The sequence below is a fragment of the Podarcis gaigeae genome, assembly GCF_964106915.1.
Source record: "Podarcis gaigeae genome assembly, chromosome: 1".
NCBI classification, from domain to species: domain Eukaryota; kingdom Metazoa; phylum Chordata; class Lepidosauria; order Squamata; family Lacertidae; genus Podarcis; species Podarcis gaigeae.
Window position 1 is genome coordinate 132,751,767 of NC_139678.1, and position 27,723 is coordinate 132,779,489.

Consider the following 27,723-nt stretch of genomic DNA (forward strand, 5'->3'; position numbering starts at 1 on the left):
CTGCTTGCTTGCTTAGGAAGTCTGCAGAATGTGAAACATCCCACTGATAAAAGACTTGTGGTGGTACTGGCGAGATCCCTGTTGAAGACAGTAGTTTTGAAATGATTCCTCTCTATCTTAACTTGTTAGTGAAATTTATTCTAATGAACTTGTTTGAATGATCCACTGTATTATAATGATCTTACTGCTCCATGCCTTTTTTTAAAAAATGAAAGTTTACTGTATTTTTGGATTTTATTTTATTAGTCTTCAGGCTGAAAAACAACCCATAGAGAACAAGAGATCTCCTGATTTGTTATGGTCCATGGAAACAAGTTAATAAAAGTCAGAGGACACATGCATGTTTAAATTACTAGAAAGAAGCATTTGGTAGAGAACACATATTAATGCAACAGCATTAATATGAGTATGGGACTGAATTTTTAATCAATCTTCACAAAATATTTATTTATTTAACACACACACATTAAAATCTACACAAAATATTTAAATCTATCCACATTGTGTATGCTGATGGAAGACAAAGTTATTTACCTTCCTCTACCAAGATTATTCTTTCTAACAATTTAACATATATGTGCCACTTGACTTTCATTAATCTGTTTATGTGGACAATAATGATTTGGGAGCTCTCCTGCTAACAGCATATGGCATGAATATTTTACAATATGCATTGTAACACACGGAGACAATCTATTTTTGAAGCGGTATTGGCTTATTTGGTCCAAATGACAATGTTCCCAGTCAGATGACTGAAATCGGCTGACTTGGCTGTGAGATTAACCAGAAAAGTGTAATACAGTGGAAAACAATGGGCATAAAACCAACCCAGCATATAGCTAAGAAATTCAATGTCCTTAACTGCATCATGGATGTCACTCAGCTCAATGAGTGATTTATTTACACAAACATCACATGGAATTTCATCAGAAGAACTCCATCAGGGCAAAATGTTCTGATCATTTAATTTTTGTTTTAGTGCAGACCAATCTTCTGGGAGCACAGAATTTCAATGAAAGGTCAGATTTTTGGTTGGAGTATATGGGATGAGGCTTCAATTAAAACTAAGCTAACTTAGCAGCAAACTATGCTTTGACTACAGGTGCCTGTAACAAAACTCCAGTGGCTTGCATTCACCAGACTTCTTCCATTTGTGCAAAGACTACCACTTGCATAACAAAACTTCCCCTCCCTCTCCCCTCTCCATGGCCCTCCAGTCTGCTCTTGAGGGTTAGGGGAACTCCTAGAATTTGCAGGCTGTGCAGGCAGAGGAGAGCAACGTAAGGTTCTGCTGCCCAAGCAGAAGACCTTGTGCGAACAAGACAGTAGTGTTAGATACAACTCAATGGTTTCTGTTTTGTCTCTTTTACTGAACAGTTGCATTGCTTGAGTGTAATTGTGACTGGAGGAGCTGCAGAGAGAAAGGTGCTTAACTTTCCCACAGCATCTGTTTTTCTGTTCCCAACTGCTGTTTTTGGACTACAACTCCCATCTTCCCTAGCTAGCAAGACCAGTGGTCAGGGATGATGGGCAACCCTGCTCTAGGGAACAAATAGGCTCCACTTGTCTTTGCGGCTCCTCCACTCAAGACTGCAGCCTCCTGCAGCTCCTTTTCCTTTCCTTTTTTCAAAAAGCCAAACACATTTGTGCATTTGTGTACAATGTGTAGTTTGTCCTTTACCAAAGAAAAGTGGTGGTCCTTAACTGCCGCCAAAATGCAACATGTAAGGATCAAATATCCTAAGGATAAAATATGCTAAAGACATTTGTACATACCTTCCAGTTTTTCTTTTGTTGTAGTAGTAGGTGTAGAGGTAACATTATTTGGAATGTTTCTAATTGAAGAAACAAAAATTAGTTATGGATATGTGTATATTTCCCCCCATGAGCAAAGTGCTTTACAGTTCTTATAAAGTTTCCTGATCCATTTAAATTTAATGATGCTGCTATGATCCAATGTACTTCCCAGAGGAATAGACTAACTAGATTGCTACATGGAATTTCTCAGTTTGAGGCACCTTCCAATGTCAACTTTTAGAATCTGGAGCACATTTCCCCATGCAGGAGACTGGGAAGAATAACTGTAAAAAGAATCCCTTGTTCATTACAGTGGTGCCTCGCAAGACGAAAAGAATCCGTTCCGCGATTCTCTTCGTCTAGCGGTTTTTTCGTCTTGCGAAGCAAGCCCATTGACAGCTTAGCGGATTAGCGCTACAGCGGTCTAGCGGCTTCTAGCGATCAGCTGTTAAGCGGCTTATCAGCGGATCAGCTGTTAAGCGGCTTAGCGGCTTAGGAAAAGGGGGGGGGGGAAAACTGCGGGGACTCGCAATATTTTTTCGTCTTGCGAAGCAACCCCATAGGGAAATTCGTTTTGCGAAGCGCCTCCAAAACGGAAAACCCTTTCGTCTAGTGGGTTTTCCGTCTTGCGAGGCATTCGTCTTGCGGGGCACCACTGTATCTTTTCTACACCCATTGTCAAGATAAGTCTAATTCCTTGCCTTCAATAGATCTCAATGTTAGCTTTGCAGACTGGCATGCAGGCTTATCTCTTCCAAACAAGCCAGCAAAAATCTCCCAAACGAGAAGTACTGGAGCTAAAACCTTGAAAAGTGAAACATACAAAACGTCCCTTTTCTCACTGTGTGCCTCACACTCTTATACAGGAAAGAGAATTAATTCATCTTAAAAGTGTATTTGTCAGAAACAGAAAACATGCATACTGCTGGCAAAAAACATGTATTTCATCTGATTTTGGGAATAAGCTGCGACTGTTCAATCATCTGTCTTTTCCTTCTATTCAGAATACTAAAAACTCATTAGACTTACACTTCTTTCTGGCCAAATTTTTTGACTGGCTGATCACCTTGAAACCAATCACATTGTTTCCTGATGTCTGGAGACAGGTAAAAGGCATTTTCACCTAAAAATACAAGCAGAATTTGAACAAAGCCATTCTCCCTGGCCATACATACTATTTCAATTTAAACCATAATAAAAGTAGTCTAGTAAGTATGATAGGGGCCATATCTAAGCATTTTAATACTTAGCATTTATTATATACAAAGAAAAATAGTAATTTGCATAATCTCTTCTTCCTTTCTTCCCAATGAAAAATGGTTTCAGTCTTGCAAGTAATAAAACACAGCTCTCCATTCTGCTGCTTCTAATTACGATATAAGCAAAATATGTGGAGACTGTAATTCTGCCAGCAACTAAAGGAAGTTTTTCTTTAGCTATAATGGAGGAGACTATGCTTTAGACTTAAATATCTTATCGGTTGACCTAAAAAAGGGGAAGAAACAAGAGATTTTACCAAATTAGGGTTGAAAGAGTTTTAAGTCTGCAACAGAAAGCTGGAAATTGTTGACAACTGAAAGGAGGACTATAAAGCTGTGATCCTCAATACACACAATATGAGTTTCCACAAAAAGTGTTTATGACTCCAACTTTACTAGAGTCTAGAACAGAAATTGAGGAATCCCTTAAGAGAAATGCACATGTCTCTTGGATTTTAGAATCACAGTATCCAGTTTTTTTGTGGGAAAACTTTATATATGATCTGTTATGCATTTGGTTCAGCAGACCCATCTGTTTGGGGTCTTAAAATCAGTAGTCCCTGTGTAGCCTGGATTATATGACAGCCAAGCCTGAATAGTACCACTGTTTCTCAGCAGCATGAGAAAAACTTCACATAATATTCATGCAAGGTATGAGTTTCCTGGTACAGCTACATGCCTGCCAACGGCATGTTTTGAAATCTGTCTTAAAGCACTCTTCTTTAGGACTGCAGAGCTGCATGCTAAGCTGTAGAGAGCTTGGTATAGAGGAGGTCCCTTGGGGCCAGTATCGCCCCGCCCCCAACTGTGTGCTTGATGCTGCTCTGGCATATGTGCTGCAACTCAGAGGGGACCTTGCATTGCTGCCGAGGCCCTCCACCTCTTGACCCCATGCCTCCTCAGGGCCTTGCATATAACTCTCTTCCAGCCCCCTTGGAGAGCAAATGTGCACTTGGTGAAAGATCAGTGGCTAGGAAGCTGCAGGAACGGCAGTTGATGGGGCACAGCTGAGTTGGCCCTTTTGTGGGAGAGCAGCAGTGACTCTGAGGGGAGGGTTTACTAGAGCCGCGTGGGAGCTGCTTCATATCCTATTTATGACCTATAAAGCCCAGTTGGGTTCCAGGCTTTCTGGAGGACTGTCTCTCACAATATGAGCCTGCCTGGCTTTGGAGATTTTCGGGGGCAGCCTCTCTTTGGCCCCACCATCCCCACAGGCACAAGAGGGCCTTCTTGGTGGCTGCTCCCAGACTCTGGAACTAACTGGCTGTTGCGACCGGGGCTTTGAATGGTGGGCGTTGCATATTTTCTTCTCCTTCAATGGTTTCAACTTGTTTTGGTTCAGTGTCACTTTTAAGAAGGCAACCTTTAAAAATATTTATACCTGATTGGGGTGTGTGTGTGTGTGTGTGTGTGTGTACGCATGCTGTATCTGTTTTTAATGCATGTCATGGGCTGCCTTAGGTCCTGCACTGAGGGAAAGGTGTGACATTAACTAAACAAGTACATCACCATCTTCTTCTTCTTCTTCCACAAATGAAGTATACTGCCCTGAGTCTGAAGTACTTGGCATCAGAGCATCAGTGCCCCTTTCACCTGGCTCAAATGTCCATGGGGGGGGCAATGCACACTTCACCCCCCCACCTCCCCTTGCACATTTCATGGTCAGCATCAAATTTCCCACTGCTGTGCCACTGCATATACTTACTGCTAATAAAAGATGGCAGGAGGTTCCCAAAGCGCAGCAGCGCCTCTTCATGGAGCTCAGAGGGCTTATCGACATATTTGAAGAAGACATCATTGGGCTCACTTGCCAAACTGTAGATGCTCTTGATGTTCACTTTCCTGCCAATGCCCAAAATGACAAAGAAGTATCCTTTGCATTTAGCTTCTACAATAACTCTCTGAAGGTGTTCGAGTTCTTTGCTTTTAATCTCTCCAGTCATCATCAAGACTATGACTTTGAGATCTCTAGGGTTTGGCGCACTCTCAAATATGTGTTTTGTCGTATATTCAATTGCGCTCGCCATAGCCCGTGTGCCATACAGCTGTGCCATTTGGTTGCTAATGAAATCCATCAGCTTGTCTTTGGATCCATAATCTGTCAGGGACAACTCCACCTGGACGGGAGATGTACTTGAGTTTGATTCAAACTCATAGGGAGCATGTTGGATGACGGCCACCCTGGCATGGTGCCGGGATACCTTGGGGTCAGAGCTTGTTTCCAGCTGGCTTACTACATACGAAATGTAGTTCTTCATCTCTCTGAATTGCAGATGGGTGGTGCTTTCAGAGCTGTCTAGAATGAATGCTATATCAATGTCAACATCTGTAGGAGCAGCCCGCCTGTCTCTGGTAAAAGGTCTTGTGGGACCACAGCTAGAATCAGGATCACATACATCTAAAGGAATAAACATATCACAGTTAACTCAAATATCTGAAATCAACATCCTTCAGCGTCACAGTAACAAGAGGGTGTAGGAACCTGAATTGGCATATTGCATCAGAATCACAACTTCTGGTAGCTTCCAAATAATTTTGAGAATTTCAAAGAAAGCAAATGGTTTTAAAATTCCCTCAAAATGAGTGTACAGTTTGGGCAAAAGATGAAGATGTGACAGGTCCGTTGATTCTCTCCCCAGCAAAATGCTGCAATTACTACCAGTGAATTGGACAGCTGTCCATGAAGTCATGGCATTGCTGCACTGGCTAAGTGAAGCCAGTTTTTAGACCTCAGTTTATAACTGCAGGACCTCTGCAGGAGCTAAGTATCACAGGGTAGAATGAAGGCACTTGAACAGCACTGCTGTGAGCAGAAAGATGCCAGGACCACCAATGGTTCTTCTGCATGGGACGCAGGTGGAGCTGTGGTCTAAACCACTGAGCCTCTTGGGCTTGCCAATTATAAGGCTGGCAGTTCGAATTCTTGCAATGGGGTGAATTCCCATTGTTCTGTCCCAGCTCCTGCCATCCTAGCAGTTCGAAAGCACACCAGCGCAAGTAGATAAATAGGTACCACTGCGGTGGGAAGGTAAACAGCATTTCTGTGCGCTCTGGCATCCATCTGTTGTGCCAGAAGTGGTTTAGTCATGCTGGCCACATAATCCGGAAAGCTGTCTGTAGAGAAACGGCACCTTCTTCAGCCTGAAAGTGGAGATGAGCGCCGCAACCCCATAGTTGAATTTGACTGGACTTAACCATCCAGGGGTCCTTTACCTTTTATCAGTCATGGCATATGTACTGTGACTGCCTCCAGAGGTTTGGGCAAGATAGGGCTTTTTACCTTTATCTGTATGGCACTGATTTAATGGCCCATAAACCTGAAAACAACTTAGCACGTTGCCACAATAAGGGTCTTTGCAAACAAAAAGTGCTCTTTCAGTTAGATACAATATTCAGAATAAAATCACTATAAAATTAGTGCATTGTGCAACAAGCAATGTGTGATGTGGACATTTCCAACTGAAAAACACTTTCATATTAGGGGTGGGCAGATTGAGATCTACTGAAAGATCTCTATTCACAGTAGATCCAGAAGGGTTTCTGAGTCCCACTTTGTTTAACAACAGCAACACAAAAAAGCTCCGCTGCCCCACTTTCCTAAATTGTGTTGCTGGAATAGAACACTTTGAGGGGTGTGGTAAACCAGGTGTGGATTTTGGGTCTGACTATGAATTCTTGGCTGACCATATGCTCGGGAGCACCCTTTACTTTAATTAATAGCCTGTTTCTGCCTGGCTGAGCTACGGTTCTGTACCTGGCTTCAAGTGGTAGACCTCCAGGAAAACAACAACTCCCAAGCAGATCCTGTGGACCCTTCTCATAAGCATATACTGTATATTTGCACCTCACTAAGACAAATGGGTTTGGCACCTCACAAGGCATAGGTTTTAGGGGTCCAGCAGCTGCTCAAATGTACAATGGGTGGTTCTGCACTGGCACAGAGCCCTGACCCTGGCCTACAATGTAAAGGTACCTACACTTCAGTAGCAAAAGTAAATTTGAAGGTGGCAGTTTCTTGAATGGCTCTGCAGTGTGGCAGACAAGGGACAAAGGTTTAAAGCCTTTCCTGACAAGAGGCCCTGCCTAGCTGGCAGAAGATCGTATTGTCTGTACAGTGCAGCTAAAGCAAATTCCTAGTAATGGCTGCAAACTGTACTGTCCTTGAAAAGTACATTATATAGGAAAGAAACCCAAGAACCTTACCTAGACAAACGTGGCACGTTATTACTCTCCTAATAATTTGGTTCAGTTGATCCCTGTTGCCAGAAAATACGATGGCTTGCCCACCAGTATTGTTGATCTGGTTTAGACAAAAAAGAAAACAGGCATCAAACATTGATTGGTGTAGACAGCCCATGAATAGCTGAGGCCAAACAGAAGATTCGGTTGACTTCTGAAAACTTTGAGCAGCTTATGCTTTTTAGACCTGCCTTCAGACTACACAGGAGATGGTGGCTGAGAGCTAGAAATCAGGCAGTCAGTTTCATCATGCTTTTTTACAGTGCATAAAAATGAAAAGCGTTTCTTTTTCATATTTATAAATGCTTTAATACATATGCCACTTCTTTTTTTAAAAAAACTGCAAGGCTTTAAAAGAGGGCAATATGCCTGGTGGCCACAGTCCCTGGAGAATGGCTGTGGCTTAATCCCACAAAATACCCCTGGAGGAGAAGAAAAGTTGAAGGGATGCAAACCTGCAGTGCATTTATGAGGGGTCTGTCCTCTCTGGAGGTAAGGAATACAGGCACAACTCCCGCATCATATAATTTCATGACAGCTTCGTTAAGTTGTGCAGATGCTCTTGTTGGCCCATTGCTGAAGAAAACAGCCACTTTCCGCATGAGGAACCCACTGCGGGCACGTTTGAAGGTATTCCTGGCCACAAAAGACATGACCGTTTCTAAGCTTCGCTGTTTTGATGTCTGCGGCATTTGGAGCTCTTGAATCTGCTTGATGAGATTTCCTTTCCTCCGGGAGTCAGCAAAACGGATCTCAGTGGTGACTTCGCTGTTATAGGTAACTAACGCAACCCGGGCACCCCTGGGACAGTTGCTTTCAGCAATTGTGAGGTTGTTGACAATTGTCAACACTGCTTGCTTCGTTCTGTTGAAAATGTCTGCACTTCCCCCAGTGGCGGTATCTATAGCAAATGCCAGTTCTGTGGGGTAAACTGGACATTCCCTGGGACCTGCAGGTAGTGGATACATTAAACAAGAAAGGAATATGATCAAACACATTTGCTTCCAAAATAGCAAGGGACATATTCTGCAACTACAAACCAGTCCGTTCCTTTGAAGCCACAGCTTGCATCCATTTCTGGTGCCAGAAACTGAGGAATCTAATATGGACTTACCATAACAGCAGGCTGTGAATAACAGAAAGAAAGAAAGAAAAAGAAAGAAAGTCAACGACTTCATAATCTCCTCCAAATCAAACTAAGCATTAGAGGCAAAAGAAATGGACTTACGGCATTTATCTTTGATGTTGCGTACAAGTGTGCATTGCTTTAAAGGAAAAGGAAAGGCAAACGGTGAAAAAAATGAAGAAATACAAGAAGTTTGGTACCAGCACGAAAAATTAGGGAACGAGAAAATGACTTACGTCTCTTGCTTCTCCTCTGTCACCCTTGAGTCCCTGAAAGAAAGGATTTTAAAATGCAACTGTAATTGCAAGACTTGGGTTTCAGAGTGCTTGTCTGATAGGAGCTTGACAGATTTCAGTCAACTGAGTAGTCAGGGAGGAGGGCAAAGGGTGTGTGTGTGGGGGGGGGGGAGTCAGAAGAGTCTTGCCAGGGAATGGAATAGGAAGGAAGCAAATTACAATTTATTGTCATCGGATCCTGTTTGTTGACATTGTATTTTGCAGAATTCTGCATCACTTTTATATTTGAAAATTAATAAAAAATATAGTGTGTGTGTGTGTGTGTGTGTGTGTGTGTGTGTGTGTGTTTTGTGTGCATTCTTCCAAATAACGGTGTGCCTTGAATTCAAGGCAAAGTTTCATCGGGAGATCTTCTTAGCGAAAAATCTGAGTACCACTATTCTGAGGGCCTTATCCATGAAATGTTTAGAAGGGTGCTTCGCCTGCCTTTCTACTGATTGGGTTATACCATCAAGCCTCAGTCAAGTCCTTGGCACATTCTATGCTGTCCCCAAATCCCGCAGGCATAAGGTTGGCGCTGCAAGGAGTGCCGTAATTCTTCCACTCTTTTTGTAAAACAGCTGCCTCTGGTTTCAGAGGCTGTTCTGACCAGGAGGTCCAAAATGTCACAGGAGGGTTACCTTGGGGGAAACTAACCCTAGATCCTGACAGGAGGGGTAAGAAACCAGGGAAATTAAGGGGGAAATAATTCCGGAGCTCTCTTTGTTACTCAAGATGGTGGAGGGTGGAAAACAAGGCTTCCATCTCTGAGGAGCCAAACCCTTTTGGCCTCCCCCCCCCCCCATATTTTCAGGGAGGAGGTTGGTTCAAAGGAAAATGTTCAAGGAGGAAGAGGCCAAGCATGGAGCTGAGCGAGGCTTCAGTGGCCACAGAGGGGAAGGAGCAGGAAAGTAGCTCCCGGAGGAGGAGGAGCCACTGCGTTTGGCTCCACCCACATCCTGATGCCGTGTGGGTCACATCATGCACCCCATGATGGCCCCCTTCTCCTGCAGAAGTTGGTGCCTCTGGTGGAGAAGGAAATAATTTATGGCCTTTGGTCTCACCCAGCAGGGCTCTTCTTATATTCCCATGAACTGAGAGGGGGTTCTTTGCTGCTGTTCACTGCTTTTTTCATTGCGTGGACAGGCGGAGTCCCCAGATCCCACGCGGTCCCCCCCCCCCGCCATGTGGAATAACGACTCAAGACAATGTGCTATGGGATTAAATTGGCCACAACTTTATTAAATTTCAAATGTGGGTAGACCATGGCTCAGGCATTGGGCGTTCTCCCTCCCCAGTCCCCAGCCGGGGACCTGGGGAGCATCAGGGTTATCCAGTGTGTGGGGGGGGGGGGATGGGCCGGCTCTGGAGAACATATGTTCAAGCAGAGATAGCCGCCCCCGTTACGCCGCCGCCGCAGGGGAGAGCAATGACGACCTTTCAGCGTACGGCCAAAGCCTCCCTTCAAAAACCCCTTTAATGGGGAATCCTGGTATCGCCACCGCAAAGAGGAAGATGGACTAAAGGATTCCGCCCAAGGCCTGATACCGCCAAAGTTGTGACGTTTTGCTACGGGAAAGGCGAAACCTGCCAATGCAGGGAAATTCCTTTCCGGCCCTTTAACAGTGACCTTAACGTAGCAGCGCCCGCATACCTGTGAAGAAAAGCTAACCTGCAAAACCTGTGAAGAAAAATTAACCTGCAAAATAAGACATTAACTGACGGTGGGTAGGGCGGGAGAAGCTCTGGAGCCAAGTGAGGATCATTCTATTAGATTAACAGAGATGGAATATGGTATGTGAGTTTAATAGTAAGCTCAGTATAGAAAGAAATGTAAAGGTATTCTAGACTCTTCAGCAAAATCAACATGCCAGACCAGTAATGTGTGTATTGCAAACTTACCTCTGGCCCGGGATATCCATTCTCTCCCTTTTGGCCTCGTACGCCAGGTGCCCCTGCACTTCCCTAAACAGGAAAAGGCAAACAAGAGTAAACCTGCTTGATCCAAATCCCACACATCTGCCCTTTTAAGTTAATCGCATCTGCTATGGGTTGTTTACCTGGAGAGGTTTGAATTAATGCAAACAGAGCCAGCATGATTCTACCTGGCCTACCTGCAGACCCACCCCTCTCCATTATTTCTGCCCTGCCCTGGTCTGTGGGGCTGCCCTGACCTCCCATCACTTGCTGAGAGAGAGGGAGCAGGCTGTGAGGGTTCTGAAATTCCTCAACCCCCCCCCCCGATGTTCAACAGAAATCCGCTCTCCAACAAGTTACCCAAACATTTGAGAGCATTTAATTTCATTTGGAAGTTTATACTAGTTAACTGTTGTAGGGGCTCTTTGATTACCTGATGATTTGGACTTACTTATGCTGAAATAATCTTTATTTTAAGCAAGTGTTGTAAGCTGCCTTGAGGACCAGTTGGCAAAAAAAACATATAAATGGTTTAAATAACATTTTTGTTCATGTACACTATGCAGACTCCTGTGTGTTGGATCCATAAAAAGTGTGTGAAAAACAAACAGCCAGTAGTACTTGCAAATGTTTCTGCAGTGCAGTAACAGCTTCGAATACAGCTTGCACAAGTTTTTGCACAAGTACGTGAACACTTATTTAGATTTATGCTCTAACATGAGCTGTAAAACAGCACTACTATGAACAGAAAGCACCTTCAACAAGCATGTCACATTTGAGTCTAACTTTATGATGTGTTTATGCTTGGCTGCAGTTGGCCCACTCAGAGTTTATTAGAGATCTCTTCTCTAGTAAACTGGAAGTGGAAGCTGATCTTTGCCTTGGAACTGATCATTTTGACGGTCTGAGACCGATTTTGTGCTGGCACCTACAGCACTTTTATGAATATATGAGTACTGGGACTTCTTTTTTTACCCCAAAAAGGCACCGAATACAACTATGCAAGTAGCTGCAACAGGATGAAACTGGGAATAAAGAAAATGATTTGTAGAAGAACATGAACCAAGCAGGCTCTCAGTTTAATCTTCCACTATCAAACACAGGGAGCTACATTACCCTGAGACCTCTGCTTCCTTTGGGGCCAGGATCTCCAACACCACCATTATCTCCAGGCGCACCCTGTTTAAAACAGAGCAAAGCATTATCTCTCTGGCACATATCACTCATGAGCTACTGTATTTTAGCATAAGGAACATAATTAAAATTTTTCTAAGTACCCTTATTCCTGGATATCCTGGGAAACCCGGCTCTCCCTGTGGAAATAAGAAACAGATTGTGGGTTCAATGAAGCAAAGGCAGTGACCTTCCTTTGTCTCTTCCCAGAAATAAAAGGGCTCAGATGTTCCCAGCTGTGCTGTACCAGACTTGAGGAGGCACCCAACAGGCATGCCATGCCACGCCACTCAGCAGAAACAAACCACCTCCATCAATTCTGCTTTGAAATTGTGTTCCCAACCCCCTGTAAGGGCAAATTAACATGGGGGGGGGGGAATTCATGCAACATAAGACTGATGTTGCCTGGATGCTCCTCACCCCCATGAATGCTTGAGACGCTGTAAATGGGAAGTAATTGGCTGGTGTGGAATTGTCCCAAGGAACCCCTTCCCACTGCCATGTGCTGCTTACAATGACTCTAGGATTTCTTTTCTAAGTAATAATAGTTTCACTGGAGTCTAGTTCTGTATATGCATACTTCAGATAACTTCGTACATTGTTTGAACTTGTTAGTCTTGGCTTTTATCATCCATTTTATATTTCTCGGTCATCCTGTTTATAAAATCATTTTTGCTAATTAAGCACAGCCACTGTGAAGACTAACATTATCAAGAATTTTTTTATTATGATTCATACAATACCACCAGGGTGTATTCTTGTAGAGTACTTGCAGTATACTTGAAACATTGCAGAGTTTCACAGGTGAAAACAGGCAAATCCCTCCCCAAAGATTTGTGTGTGGCCACCTAGACAGCATCTTAAAAAGCAGAGACATCACCTTGCCAACAAAGGTCCGTATAGTTAAAGCTATGGTTTTCCCAGTAGTGATGTATGGAAGTGAGAGCTGGACCATAAAGAATGCTGATCGCCGAAGAACTGATGCTTTTGAATTATGGTGCTGGAGGAGACTCTTGAGAGTCCCATGGACTGCAAGAAGATCTACCTCTCCATTCTGAAGGAAATCAGCCCTGAGTGCTCACTGGAAGGACAGATCCTGAAGCTGAGGCTCCAATACTTTGGCCACCTCATGAGAAGAGAAGACTCCCTGGAAAAGACCCTGATGTTGGGAAAGATGGAGGGCACAAGGAGAAGGGGACGACAGAGGACGAGATGGTGGGACAGTGTTCTTGAAGCTACCAGCATGAGTTTGACCAAGATGCGGGAGGCAGCGGAAGACAGAAGTGCCTGGCGTGCTCTGGTCCATGGGGTCACAAAGAGTTGGACATGACTAAACGACTAAGCAGCAACAACACCATTAGGGAAAGTAAAGGGATGAAGGGGGTTAGCCAAAGGCCACGCAGACAAGGAAGGCTCTGGAGAAAGAGAGAGGTGGTGTCATGCCTGCCCTGAGGGCGGGAGATAGGGAGGGCCACGCAACATGCAGAAAGAGGACATGGGCAGGGTTGCCTTACAAGGCAAGATACCCTGGGAGGCCTTGCGCTCTTTGTTACACATTTTGCTTTCACCAAACTCAACTGCAAAGCTTGCATTAAGGCGTGCCTTGTGGATTAGGGACCCTTCATGTATCTCTCGGATAAAGGCAAGCCCTGGGACTGTACATACCTTTCTGCCTTTAGCTCCTGCCCTGCCAACTCCATCTCGCCCATCATCTCCCTACAAGACATAAAGGTGCAGAACATGAATGCGCAGCACATCCTGGAGCTTAGAGCCTTCTTCAGCCAGTGTATGTGATCCTCAAAATTAGACATGTCAGAAGGCCAAGGTTCATGTGTTCAAAGAGAGTTCTTTGAAAGAGAGGATTGGGAGAGTTGAAATGGAGGCTCTGTGAAGTGGATTGTGAGCTGCCAGCGCTGGCCTCGCTGAAGGGGTCAAGCTCTCAGATGCGAGCCTGTGGGGATTGGCTGCTCGTTTCTCAATGGGGAAATGCTGTTCAGCAATGCTTCCAGCCTCCACGGAGCCACACTTACCGTCTCTCCTCGGGGCCCAGTGGGACCATTGGGACCCTTTGGACCAGAATTGCCAGGTTCGCCCTGTGTTAAAAATAATAAATTTAACTTAGGATGCAAGCTAGTATAACACAGTACTTAAGGGGCTCGGATATGAATCCCTGGTTGGAATCGCTTCTGCAATAGGCTCATGAGGTGACCTTAGGAAATCTGCCTCCTCTACTTAAGCACTCCCATTGAAATATGGGGGTAAGAATAGTAATCTCACCTGCAGGAGGGTTGTAAACATTGCAACAAGATAATGTAAATAAAGGGCTCTCAACACTTGAAGGAGCGTCTCCACCTTCCTCGTTCAGCCCGGACACTGAGGTCCAGCTCCGACGGCCTTCTGGAGGGTCACTCACTGTGAGAAGCCAAGTTACAGGGAACCAGGCAAAGGGCCTTCTCGGTGGTGGCACCCACCCTGTGGAATGCCCTCCCATCAGATGTCAAGGAAATAAACAACTATCTGACTTTTAGAAAACATCTGAAGGCAGCCCTGTTTAGGGAAGTTTTCAGTGCTTGATGTTTTATTCTGTTTAATTTTCTTTGGGGAGCTGCCCAGAGTGGCTGGGGAAACCCAGCCAGATGGGCGGGGTATAAATACTGAAATTATTATTATTATTTGTGTTTAGTGCCATCTAAATGCAAAGCTTTATTATTATTTCTCTCTTTCTCTTCCTATGTCTGGGCACAGCAACCCAAAGAGAGAAGGGAAGGAAGCCTCGAGATGGAGGAACCACCAAATTCAAATTCTTGCAGGGCTTACACTGGAGGGTAGAAGGGGGGCAACATTTCTCTTTCCTTTCTGTAACCCTAAATCTCCCCCCCCCCCCGAAGTATGTGAGCTTCAGGGCCAGGGAACTTTATCTCCATTCTGGGAGGGGGGGAGGGCTCTGACAGTGGATCATCCCCTTTCCCCTCCTAACGCAGGTGCTGTATCGGCGACAGAGGAGGAACAACTGGAGAGTTTTCCACAGCTGCAGCAAGGAGGCATCCGTGGGGAGACCTCATACTCAGCCAGCAGAGATGAGAATCTCTGGGGATTTCCCTTCCAGAGACCCTAAGATTGTGCCTTCAATATTTGCTGCGTTATATTAAATTGGCTTAAAATGGCACCTATCTTCATTGCCCAACCAACCACATTAAGGAGAGGCTTCAATGCAGGTTCTGTAAGCTCCTGCCGCCCCCACCTATGTTGATAGTTAAACCTGAGACAGAAAAAATCCCTCCTGGATACATCAGCATTCAAAGCATTTGACACATTTTCAGTAGGAATTGCAGCATTTGCACTCTGCATATGTGCAGAATCTCGTTTTTAATTTTGAGCTACAGAAGAACTTTGAGAGAAAGAATCATGCTTGTTCTGTACTGCTTCCGAGCACGAAGCAACTTCACATTTCAAACTAGGCATTCACACATTTTGGCAACGTCACTAGAGCTGACCTCTTATATTTACGGCTTTCAAAGTGATATTGTTAAAATGCATGCCGTCACAGAAGAATGGGGCTGACTCCACTTCATAACAGGAACCCTAGAAAATCATTCACATCTTAACACCAACATTAGTGTCCCCCATCTCCAGCCGTTCTCTGTAATTTTGTCACTTACCTTTTTCCCAAGAGGACCCAGCCGGCCACGTTCCCCAGCAACTCCCGGTGGGCCTCCACTGCCCTATGGAGACCAAGGTCTGGAGATTGGCAACAGAGCAATAGCGCAAACATAACAACAGGAACAGCATGAACAGGAATTCTTATGGAAGCTCAAGGGGCAGGATTTAATCTATGTTCAGATATACTTAGGCAGCGTTTGGAATCAAGATGGTAGACTGAACCTTTCAAAACTGCACTATTTCTAACCACTGACTTCAAAACTCAACTGATTTTTTGGTTTCTTAGAATTCCTGAGCCATGTTGGACATAAGGCATCCATGAGAACCGGATTCTGCGCTCATATAATCCCCAGATGAATTTGGGCAAATAAGTGCAGTTCCTTTAAAACCTAAATTTCAAACTTTTAAAATGCTGCACTCATATTTGGTAATTTTGTCAACTTTATTTTCAATTCCAGTTTTCAGCAACATTGGAAGAATTTGTGGAAGGAACTGCTACAATGAATTTCTGCAGATGCTACTCAATAACATCACAGCAGCTGCATTATTATTACAGTATCTATTTATTTCTACTCCGCCTTTTTCCCTGACAGAGAAAATTCTGCTGGACGGATTTTTGAATGAAACTTTTCAGACTAACAGAAACAAGGAGCATTTAAGAAGTTACAATTTGTGAAGGATCTTGAGAAGATGGAATGTGTGCGGAGGAGGGCAACCAAGATGATGAAGGGTCTTGAACCCAAACCTTATGAGGAACGGAAAGAAGCAATTGGGTATGTTTAGCCTGGAAAAGAGGAGACTGAGAGGAGATATTATAGCCTTCTTCAAATCTCTGAAGGGCTTTCACATGGAAGGTGGAGAAAGCTTGTTTCTCCTGCTCCAGAGGGTACGACTCAAACCAATGGATTTAAGTTTACAAGAAATGAGATTCCAGCTAAACATCAGGAAAAACTTTCTGACGCTAAGAACTGTTGGCAGTGGAATGGATGGCGTTGGAAGGTGGTGGACACCCCTTCCTTGGAGGTTTTAAGCAGAGGTTGGACGGCCACCTGTAATGGATGCTTGAGCTGAGATTCCTGCAATGCAAGGGGTTGGACTAGATGACCCTGAAGGGTTCCTCCCAAATCTACAATTCTATGATTCTAAAAAGAATAAAAGAATTTTACCCTTGGACCAGGCAGGCCTTGCTCTCCTCGAAGACCTGGAGTCCCAATGGTGCCAGGAGCTCCCTGTACATAAGCAAAAGTAAATAGCTGAGGTAAAAAAAAACATTCAATACAAAAATGGAATTTTGCCGAAACACAAAGGAGCAGTAACTTAAGGCCTGGGTTCAACTTTTGAGGTCATGGCACTATTTCTTCCCTGATATAAGTAAATCTCAGGAAATGACAAAAACTTACTTTCCCATGTCATGACACCACAAAATAATATATAGAAGCTCTGTGCAGACATTTCTTCAGTAAATAAATAATGGTCTGTACCAGGGCCGTAGCTAAGGAGTGGTGAGGAAGGCTCCTGCCAGGGACACAGGTAAGGGGGGGGGGCAAAATCGGCTAAAAATTAAATAATGGATTTTCTGTGAAAGAATTCATTACAAGGTTAAGTGCGTGAGGAATTGAATAGGTGGAGGAGGGTTGGAGGAGAGGTGGAAAGAAAAGCTAATTTGTCTGTGGCTGGGGGGTGCAATCTGGATGGTTCTGCAAGATCACCCAGCTACGGCTCTGGTCTGCACTGGACCTGAATTAAACCAGTATCCCCTGCAGTAGGCTAAATATACAACATTAACTATTTAGCGATCCAATGATGGTCTCTGTGCAATTCCACTGTTGGTACGTTTTCAATTCACATCCCAGGAATTATGTAGAAAGATAAAGTTCACAGCATCCTCTGTTGGTACTTTGCAGGGGGAAGAGAGAAGCACCAGTTACTTACTATTGTTATGAATGGACAGATTTACCTTACCGGGCATATATTTGAGCTGTGACATTTCCTGGCTTTTGGGCTCCCACTGTTTACTGCTTAACCTGGGAATGTGCTTCAGCTGCAGCCCACAAAGGCTCAAGCCACCTTAGTCTTCAAGGTGCCACAAGTCTCCTTTCTGTTCTCTGTTGTGCAACAGACTAGCAGGGCCCTGCCCTGGAACGTCACCAGAAATGCCAGAAATAAGCCACAGAATCTACTCACCTGTGGTCCTCTTGGACCTGGTTCTCCCACAGATCCTGGTGTACCTGCTGGGCCTCTGTTTCCCTAAAATATAAGAGTAATTGAGTAGCCAGTGTAATGAAACTAGTGGGCTGTAGATTAAGGACAGACAAAAAGAAATAAGCACTTCTTCACAACATGTGGAATTGACTAACCCTAGGTGAGGTACTGAAAAGGGTGTGAAGACTTTTCTGCTGTCCTCTGCCTTTGCTCCTCAAACCACGCATACATGGCCAACCCTGTGAATTCTGCTTCCTTTTTAATGAGAGTCTGTATTCCTAAAGTAGATTAGGCAAATCCATGGAGTTTCTATGTTCAAACAGCAGGACTAGGCATCTCTTGCCTCCATGTTGCCTCTTTGTGGGCTTCTCAGAAATATCTGCACCGCCCACTGCTGGGAACAGGGTTCTGGGCTAGAGTCTAGCATTTAAAAGATGAAATGTAACTTTCCTAAATTTTGTCCAGTATCTACATGGAAAGCTTCATTTTCCTCAAAGGTTTATTTCCATGAACCAGACTGGGTGGCTGTAGACCAGTCATGACTGCTTAGCTTCATCTGAGCTACCTTGTAGGGTTGCTGCAAGGATAAAACTGGGGGGGGGGGGCGGCGACACCAGACATGTGTGCATGGGGTGTGGCAGGTATAGCCAGGGATACCCTAATGTTTCAGAAAACCGGGAATCGTGATGAGGAGGAGAGCATACAGTGCAGCAACGTAGCTCCCTCAACTGCTACAATTCTCAGGGAAGCGGTGGGGAGGGAGAGACGAAGGCAGGATGGGGAATGAGGAATGCAGAGAGAGATGCAGGCAGAATAAAATGGCTGGAATGGCTTCTGTCCACATCAGTCTCAGGAAGCATCCCTGGAGCGACCGGCTCCCATGGCAGCAGTAAGGGAGGTGGGAGGGAGTCCTTCTCTAGGCCAGGAAGATGAAGAAAAAATGACCTCTTTGGTCAGTTTGGGTCAGTTCATTATCTGGTTAAAGATAAAGATCATGAAAATTGACCATATATTTCTGCACGTCTGGTTATTACTGCCATATAAATTTGGTATTTTGTGTATCATTTTAAGGTTGTGTAAGTAAAGTTTAGTTGTCAATTTTAAAAAGTAAGTTTAGTTAAGCTTCAGTTTCTTTTGTTTTGTTGGATGAATAAAAATAATGTTCTTTAGGACTGAGTATGAATATGCATCCAACAAATGTACATCTTTAAATAAATAAAAATTCCATGGGTGCACACCTGAACGAAATGTGCTGTGCATGCCTTTGGGGGACACCATGTAAACCTCACTGAATTTCAGGTCTTATTACTAATAATTTTTTTCCCAGACATGAGCCAACTGTGAAGCATATTCATGTCTGCAAACATCATAACAATTGCCTTGTATAAATGAGCAGTGTACATGATTAGCTAAAAAATAATAATAATCCATAAATGGTTCAGCTGCTTCTAGGGCAAATGTTTCTAAAACAAATTATCCTAAATGCAAAGTCACCTCACAAATTTATATTTAATATCAGAATTGCAGGAATTCTCATTTGCATTCTTCAAATCTGATATAACTTCTCCTGTCCTGCAACCCATATTCCCAATCATGGATCTTAAAAAAAGAAAGAAAGAATGGTGTAGAAGTATATTATATTTTGCATGTAGATTGTTAGCACTTACTTTGATCCCTGGAGGGCCTCTTCTGCCCTGTTCTCCCTGCAAATCGATAACAAGCACAGCCACAAACAGTAATGTGAATCTATCTCTAGCAACAACCTCTGTTCTATTTTTGTCACTGCCTCTGCTTTGCAGTCTTCTTTCATGGTTCCCTGATAGGAAACAGGCCACTTATTCTGAACTTCCTTTGTGGGAAGGCATGTGGAAGATCACAGCAGGGCTAAGTAGCTGTTTTCGCTAAACAAGCCTTATCCGACACCTCCTCTGGTTCAGCTTCTGGCCCTCCTTTCCTTCAATGTTTCTTCCACAATGATGCCCATGACATGGCTTCCCCCCAGACAGGACCCACATTCTCACTGCCCTCACCCAGATCCCTTAGGAATACCCTGCTTCATAACACCAGGCAATATGTCTCCCACCCAATGAAGCTGGCGTTCTTGTGGTAAAACCATTCCCTGTAACAGGCAGGGCCAAGCCTCCTTCATCACGGTAAGGTGGCCTCCCGCCAAGCCTCAGCCCTGGGGCCCATTGCGACTGAAAGTGTTATATCCAGATCTTTGGATGAAGGTGCGTCAGTCCACATTTGCCACCTGTTCCTCCCAATACGTCCTCGCTCCAAAGCTGGCGTGAAATCCGCTGAATTGTCTCAGGCAGCAACCAGCTCAAGGCGACTGAATGCAGGGAATCCATCCCTGATGATACTGCCATGGGAGCAGGAGAGCACACAGGGGAGAGCAGGGAAATGGCTCACGCAACCAGGAGAGGCCAGGCATCCCTGAAGAAATACGGTGCTGCTTTCTTCACGGATAACATCACAAACAGAAGGAACTTTGCTGTTTGTGACACCTGGCTGTTTCCCCTAGTTTCTCTCGTTGGTTTTGTAAGTAACCAAACACTATAATCCCAACGCATTGATTTCTAACAGTAGCATGAGCTTGGCTGGAAGGCGCACAATTCAGATGTTACTGAAGCTAAGCAAGTGTGGAGCCAGTCATAGGAGACCACTTGGGAACCCTGCTGAATGTCAGCTTGAACTTCCTGATGGAAGAAAGGTGGGCTCTAAATGCACCTACATAAATAAATAAGAAAGAACCCACACTGGGGTGCTGCACCAACCTGCACCCCTCCAAATTGTTTTCAAGAAGCAAATCTTGATGAAGGACAGTATAAAAAATATTACAAATAACAGCTCAGTTCCCTGTCCTGATGCATTGTTGATGGAGTGTAGCAAAGCTGTTTCCTTCCATTACACACTAGGAACCATTAGCCAGAAGCAAACTAAACAGTACTCACATTTCTTCCAGGTCCTCCTGGGGTACCTGCTGGTCCATCTCTTCCAGGTTCTCCCTGGGACAGACAAAGCACACAGTCTGTTTATTGCTTTATAGGCAAAGAGTAATCAATATAACAACATTTTGTTTGAATTATCAGTTTTTATTGCAGTGACAATCCAATGAAATAAGCTTTACCGTTTGTCCTAGTTCACCCTTTTGGCCTTTAGCTCCTGGCTGAGTGACATCAGGTCCTGGTGTGCCCTGGAAGCAGCAGCAGCGAAAAGTGAACAAGTCATTAGTGAGGTAGCATTTGCTTTAGTAACTTCCTGAGTAGCCATGATTTGTGTTTTGAAGCAGGTGCTGCAAAATTAACATGCCTTGAGATCTCAGATTGTTGTGCTATATATATTTCCCCTGCCTCAGCCCAGTGGAAGGGGTTCAACTAGCAAAGATTGCTGCCTCGGTTGCTTTGAGGGTTGGGCTCTAGGAGCCCAAATTTCAGTCACCTCAGAAGAGGTAGCTGCATCTGCATGTTACGCTGCAGTATGGTGCATCCAGTACCCTAGATGTTCCCGTTCCAGAGAGCCACCACTTGGTCAGCAGAGAAACCTAAATAAATTGAGACAGCTTGTGGCCCACTCCCAGGAACCATGTACACATTAGGGGTTGCTTGTATACAGTATGCCAGAGATGGGGAAGAACCAAAATTGTGTGCGTGTTTTAGTGATGCACACCACTGGACATCAAGAGCCTTCTGCTTCGCAGAGAAACTGCTCCATGACAGTTGCCACAGTCTAAAGTCTGAAATAAAAACCCTTGAAAAATGTTCAGCATATTTACCGAATCTCCTCGCAATCCACGGTCGCCACGCTCTCCTCTTTCTCCTTTGACTCCTTTGGCACCCTGCAAAGGTATATCCACATCATAACACAGCTGAAAGGCACCCAACACAGCTATGGCTTTCTGCAGTCAGTGTGTCGCTTGCAGCTTTAAGTATGTTGTCTGACGATTGCTGATTTCCCACAAAGAAAACACTAATGAAATGGAAAATGGACTGCATTCTTGCATCTATGTCAGGGCCTCTTTAATACCAAACAAGAGGACCCCACCTTAGGCCGCGCATGTCTTTTCTGATGTAGAATCAGATGTGTTGGGGCCTGTGTTGGACCCGCAGAGGTCTTGAGGTTGCAAGCATTTTGCTTTGGTTTGTGGGTGCCGGCAACAGCTCTGGGTTCACATTTGCCCTAGTGTGTTTTGAGTACTGTAATAGATAATATAAAACTTACCCGTCTACCGGGGCCTCCCCTGTCCCCAGGAGAACCGGGATGACCTCTGTCTCCCTGGCAAAAGCAATCACATTATTCACATCTATTAATGAAAGTTTGTTACATAAAACAAATATTTTCCAAACCAGAAAAGTTTCCTTTAAATGACCAAATGTTTCCCAGGCAACTTACTTCTTCCCCATCTATTCCATCGAGGCCAGCCTCACCCAATTCACCCTGCAGAAGGGAACAAAGCAGTTATTACAGGGCAAACCACCAAATTTACACAAAGGTGACAATGCATTGTTTGTAGGAGACAATGCATGGTACACATTTTTTCCTTCTGATATTTCTAAATGGTTACATACCTTTTCCCCTTGAAATCCACGACCTCCCTAGAGAGATACAAGAAAAGGAAGGTTATTCATGTAAGTAAAACCTTGTTCCTCAGAAACCCAAATTAGAGAAATAAATCAAATGATAATCAAGGGGCCACCACAGTTCGAAGCAGCAGATCATCTGAGTTCCATCAGCTTTCCCACTGATTTCAGTAAGAGTTGGCCTGCTCTAAAAACTGCTTGATACAAGAATGTTGTGGCTCAAGGTGCCCCCAACTTAAAAAAATAAAATGAAATTTAAAGGCTGAAATCTGATGCGCATTTACCCCAGAGTGAGTTCTACTGAGGTCTCAGTAGACTTTGATAGGAATGTGTTGGAGGGGCTGGGCATGAATTGTGCAGAAAGCCACAAAGCCCAGTGGGTATTGCAGCATCAAGAAGAACTTTGTATTTTCTACCCTTTCTGTAAATTCTTAAGGACACAATGAAGATTCCAGCCCCTCGGAGGGCTCATGAGCATGGGACCAGAGCGCACAAACTAGAATAATCAGAAGAGTTGCAAGAGTTGTTGTAGCTCGAAAGGATAAAACTGCTCAAATAAATGCCTTTCTTTTCCCACATCTGAATCGCTCTCCCTTCTGCCCACCCACTTTCCAACTCTTCTTAGACCCTTTGCTCAAAACAAGTATCTACAACAGGGTTTCCCAAACTTGGGTTCTCAGCTGTTGTTGGACTGTAAAAGGTAAAGGTAAAGGACCCCTAGACGGTTAAGTCCAGTCAAAGGTGACTATGGGGTTGCAGCGCCCATCTTGCTTTCAGGCCGAGGGAGCCGGCGTTTGTCCACAGACAGCTTTCCAGGTCATGTGGCCAGCATGACTAAACCACTTCTGGTGCAATGGGACACCGTGATGGAAACCAGAGCGCACAGAAATGCTGTTTACCTTCCTGCTGCAGTGGTACGTATTTATCTACTTGCACTGGTGTGCTTTCGAACAGCTAGGTTGGCAGAAGCTGGGATAGAGCAAAGGGAGCTCACCCCATCATGTGGATTTGAACCATCAATCTTCTGATCAGCAAGCCCAAGAGGCTCAGTGGTTTAGACCACCGTAACTCCCATCATCCCTAACCAGCAGGACCAGTGGTCAGGGATGCTGGAAATTGTAGTTCCAAAACAGCTGGAGGGCCAAGTTTGGGAAACTCTGCTCTAGAGAATAAGACAGACATTCTAGACCATGAATGTGGACCCTTCAGGTCCATGCCAGGGGCAGAGGTCAAATGTGCCTCTCCAGGCCTCTTTCTCTGGCTGCCAGAGCCCTCTGGAGAGCACCTGCCTTCCCCCAGGCCACAGCCTCTCATGGACTCTGCTCTGGTTCTCAGGTGCTTCTCCCTGGCTGCACTGTGCCCTTGTACTGTGACAGTGCCTCTCACTTGCCTGGACAGAGGACGGAGGTGGGTGAGAGTGGTTTTGTATGTGAAGAAACCTCTTCCCTTTGCACAGGGTGGAATGCAGTCTATTGTGCAAAGCTTGCCTGTAGCTTACTTGGGTCTGAGTTGATGTCACTTTGGGTTCCCTCCATTCTGCTAAACCTGTTTTGCAATGGCCTGGTGTCTACATGCAGATAAATGAATTAGCTTGAAACTAACTTACTGCGGAAAGGTTGTATCCCCTGCTCTGCCTTCTGCTGCCTCTGGCCCCATCCACCCTGACATGTGGCCTGCAGAGGGCTGACCATTGGGCTGAAAGGGTGACCACCCCTGCCAGTCTGGATTTAGGTGAGGGCACAACCAGCTCCAGGTTTATGGAGCGGAGTTTCACAGCATAATCCTTTATGTGCCTGCCCCAAGGTAAATCCCACTGAGCTCAACGGGGTTACTCTCAGGTAAGTGGGTATATGAGTGAAGCCTCCCTGGATAATCCTACAGATTATCTGTTCAGAAGAAGTTCAACTGAATTCAGTGGGGCTTCTTCCCCAGGAAAGTGGGACGAGACTTGCAGCATCCATCACTGTCATTCATTTTCTGAGCTTAGGGGAAAGAAGACGAAGCAATGTGCTGAAAATACCCAATATTTATCACATGATAAATATGGGTGCTCACGGATCTGCTGCAAAATACCAATACTTGTTCTTCAGCTGGAGTGAACAGGGCTGGAACCTATGGACAGATGTTCATCTGCTTTATTCTGTACTATTTGTGGTTGTTGCTTTTAATACCTTAGTTCCTCTTTCACCAGGACAACCTTGGAATCCTTGAGTTCCATTTATACCTGGAGGCCCACGGTCACCCTGTGAAGAAAGAAAGGAATAATTCAACAATTTGCATTTATGTCCATTCAGTCATAGATGGACTGGGTATTATCTTGGCTATTGTGCCTTACCTAGAAAGCTGCTTATTTAAGCACTTCTGCAATTAACACCTGGTGGATCTCTAGTGACACCTCTCCTTAAAGACTCACATAGAAATTCCATCATACTTTAATAAAACTATAAATGGGATTTGCCGCCGCCGCCCCCGCCCCCCATTTTAAATGGCAGATGAGAAAAACCAGTTATCTGGCCTCTGCTGATCAGCCCACAGTACTAACTACCATTGCTTAGCTCTTTGTAACTTACGTCTGCAACCTCTTCCTTCCAGCCACACGACAAGAAGATGAGCGGAAGGGCAGACATCCTTAAGGTTAAAGTCACTTTCCCCCTTCATTTTCTTTTTCATTCTATAATTTCATTTTTAATTTGCATACCACCTTTTTACATAGCTGAGCACAGGGCAGTTTACAAGCCACAGAAATAACAAAATATAGAACAAAGATCACACATCCTATAATAATCTGATCCAGATTATTACTACAGATTATTACTACAGATTATTACTACAGATTATTACTGAAGCAGATTACTATAAAAATAAACAGCTCAAATCAACTAAATAATTGATTTGAAATATGTTACAATTAAGAAACCTCAAAATCAGCAAATAACAATCAAACAGAAAATCACTCTCAACCATTACAGTAAATCGTTACTAGACTACAATCAGTTAAAACAGCAGCAAAGGCACAACATACACAAAATTTCTCAGTCGGAAAATAAAAAATAAAAAAACTGTCCAGTAGCACCTTAGAAACCAACTAATTTCTCAGGGCACATGAAAGAGTTTCTATTTCAAAAAGTTTACTCACTGGTCCGCCTTCATCTCCAGGATAACCTCTGTAGCCATTTTCCCCTGAAGATCCCTTTAAAACACACAAAGACACAACACACATGGTTTGTATTTCCATCTATATACAGTACATACACTCGGGCTCTCTCTTCTAATATCCTGTATTCCTCCCCTTAATCTCAATTCAAAATCTTTCTGGGTTTCTACAAATAGAAGGTTTCTATTTTACTATTTATAAAAGTAAATAATTCTGTATGTATATCAAATTTTACAATCTTTCATGAATAGCAATGGTATCTTCTTTTTATGGCATTGGAGGCTTGCAGTCAGATAATAACAGAAGCAGATGGTATTTAGCTTATCTCTGCCTCCTGAAGTTCTATTCCTGTTTCTCTAATGTGAACAGTGTTAAATTATTCATTACTCTTTGCATTACAACTCAATGAGATGTTCAGAATTTGACCAACATAGCAGAAGTCTTTGCCTATTCACATTCAACTTGTCAATACATCAGCAAGCACTGCCAAGCTCAGAAATATGACCCTGGGACTACGAACACAGTCCCCAGCATGGTCAAATTCTGAGCCAAAAGTAGAAACTTTGCTTTTTATCAATCTAGGTAACAATGCTGAAATGAAATTTCACATCAGTTGAAATGAAATTTCAATTCAGAATCTGGCAAATTTTAATGGACAGCACTGAACCGATTATCTGCACAATTCTTTCCAAACAAGGCTACATGAGTACAATATACAGAATTTGCCATAATTCAGTTCTGGCCCCTCTCATTGCCATTCTAAGAGAACAAGGGAGGTGTTCAGGGTGAGTCCTGGCACCTCTTTTTCTAGAAAAATAGCATTGGCAATACATAGATCATTGTGAAATAAAAGCTGTCAGCCAAAGAGCTACTTTTGGTGTGCCAGGGGTCTGGGCAATTTTTCTAGTGCAATTTTGGCCTCTTCCCCTTTGAACCGAAGAACCACCTTGCCTCCATCAATGCCATATCACTGATAGCGCCCAGTTTCAGAACCATGCTGCTATTAGTCATGGGGCTGATATCCCCAGATCTAAATCCCCTTGGAAGTGTAGAACTAGTTATGTAGTACTTTGCATCCTGGTCAAAAACCAGAAAATTGGTTGCTGAATTTCCATTGGCTGAAATTCCAATGAGGCTGAAACATCTCACCTTTGGTCCAATAGATCCTGGCAGACCTCTGTCTCCCCTCTGTCCTGAACATTTGCATGGGACACCACAGCATGCCTTTTCTGCAATGTTGTCCTGTAAGGAAAGTAAGTATTGCCATTAGTAAATTAGAACACAGATCAACTTATTTTTTTAAAAAAACACATGAGCTACACATAAATTCCTTCTCCTCAGTGGCCATGTTTGCAGTACATTAGGGTGTGTTGCTAGAGAATGAAAGGAGTTGAGGCACAGGCCCATGACACAAATGTACATAAAATTTGCATATGCTAATGTGTACCCAACTGTCCTACAAACCAAAGTCCTTTTTAAAAAAAAGTCAAAAGAGGCTCCTTACAATATCTCACAATGACGGCAACGCCACTAACATGAAAGAGGGAAATTAATGTATGAATTGTCTCAATTTCTTTTGGAGAGTTTAGAAACTAATGTTTTAAAAACTGGCAACTAAATTTTAAATAGCTGAAAAAAGCAGAAAAGATGCTAAAAGCAGCAATGAGGACAATACTCAGCTGACCTGGACCTACAGTTTAGAGAATAGGTGTACATCTCTGAAAACATTTTCTAGAAAGCAACTGTGCTGAAATAGGCAGAAGGATGTCAAGGAACAATGTAATAGTAAACAAGCCTTGAATTCATAATATTTGGGGAAATCATTTAAACCACAGGCCTTTCCCCCAAAGAATCCTGGGAACACCAAACACAAAGCTTTCTTTCTTGTAGTTTGGATCCATTGCTCCGTGTCTGCTGCTCCAGAGAAGCGGACACGGAGCAATGGTTCCAAACTACAAGAAAGAAGATTCCACCTAAACATTAGGAAGAACTTCCTGACAGTAAGAGCTGTTCGACAGTGGAATTTGCTGCCAAGGAGTGTGGTGGAGTCTCCTTCTTTGGAGGTCTTTAAGCAGAGGCTTGACAACCATATGTCAGGAGTGCTCTGATGGTGTTTCCTGCTTGGCAGGGGGTTGGACTCAATGGCCCTTGTGGTCTCTTCCAACTCTATGATTCTATGATTCTATGAAAGCGCTATTCGCAAACTGCAGTTCCATGATTCACTGGGGGAGCTGAGTGCTTTAAATGTAGGTGTGGTTGGGACCACAGCATGCAAACAAGTCTGAAAATGACATCTTGGTAACTAAGTATTAAAGTCCAATGGACAATTACATAGGAG

At 44.0% G+C, this 27,723-nt stretch overlaps 1 protein-coding gene across 13 annotated transcripts in view; it reads right to left on the reverse strand.

The window, feature by feature from the left end:
* The window catches only part of COL6A3 (collagen type VI alpha 3 chain), a 103,118-nt gene that overhangs the window by 18,922 nt on the left and 56,473 nt on the right, over nucleotides 1–27,723 (reverse strand). For all 13 annotated transcript variants that reach the window (XM_083702484.1, XM_083702485.1, XM_083702483.1 and 10 more), the window contains 25 exons: nucleotides 26,535–26,627; nucleotides 25,368–25,421; nucleotides 24,403–24,474; nucleotides 22,220–22,246; nucleotides 22,044–22,088; nucleotides 21,873–21,926; nucleotides 21,427–21,489; nucleotides 20,782–20,847; nucleotides 20,606–20,659; nucleotides 19,316–19,351; nucleotides 17,631–17,693; nucleotides 16,613–16,675; nucleotides 15,446–15,508; nucleotides 13,817–13,879; nucleotides 13,452–13,502; nucleotides 11,891–11,926; nucleotides 11,730–11,792; nucleotides 10,599–10,661; nucleotides 8,658–8,690; nucleotides 8,524–8,560; nucleotides 7,751–8,421; nucleotides 7,260–7,356; nucleotides 4,762–5,454; nucleotides 2,827–2,920; nucleotides 1,777–1,835 (listed from right to left, as the gene is read on the reverse strand). In XM_083702484.1, the coding sequence (XP_083558610.1) occupies nucleotides 1,777–1,835; nucleotides 2,827–2,920; nucleotides 4,762–5,454; nucleotides 7,260–7,356; nucleotides 7,751–8,421; nucleotides 8,524–8,560; nucleotides 8,658–8,690; nucleotides 10,599–10,661; nucleotides 11,730–11,792; nucleotides 11,891–11,926; nucleotides 13,452–13,502; nucleotides 13,817–13,879; nucleotides 15,446–15,508; nucleotides 16,613–16,675; nucleotides 17,631–17,693; nucleotides 19,316–19,351; nucleotides 20,606–20,659; nucleotides 20,782–20,847; nucleotides 21,427–21,489; nucleotides 21,873–21,926; nucleotides 22,044–22,088; nucleotides 22,220–22,246; nucleotides 24,403–24,474; nucleotides 25,368–25,421; nucleotides 26,535–26,627 (2,713 nt within the window). The remainder of the gene's footprint in view (nucleotides 1–1,776; nucleotides 1,836–2,826; nucleotides 2,921–4,761; nucleotides 5,455–7,259; nucleotides 7,357–7,750; nucleotides 8,422–8,523; nucleotides 8,561–8,657; nucleotides 8,691–10,598; nucleotides 10,662–11,729; nucleotides 11,793–11,890; nucleotides 11,927–13,451; nucleotides 13,503–13,816; nucleotides 13,880–15,445; nucleotides 15,509–16,612; nucleotides 16,676–17,630; nucleotides 17,694–19,315; nucleotides 19,352–20,605; nucleotides 20,660–20,781; nucleotides 20,848–21,426; nucleotides 21,490–21,872; nucleotides 21,927–22,043; nucleotides 22,089–22,219; nucleotides 22,247–24,402; nucleotides 24,475–25,367; nucleotides 25,422–26,534; nucleotides 26,628–27,723) is intronic.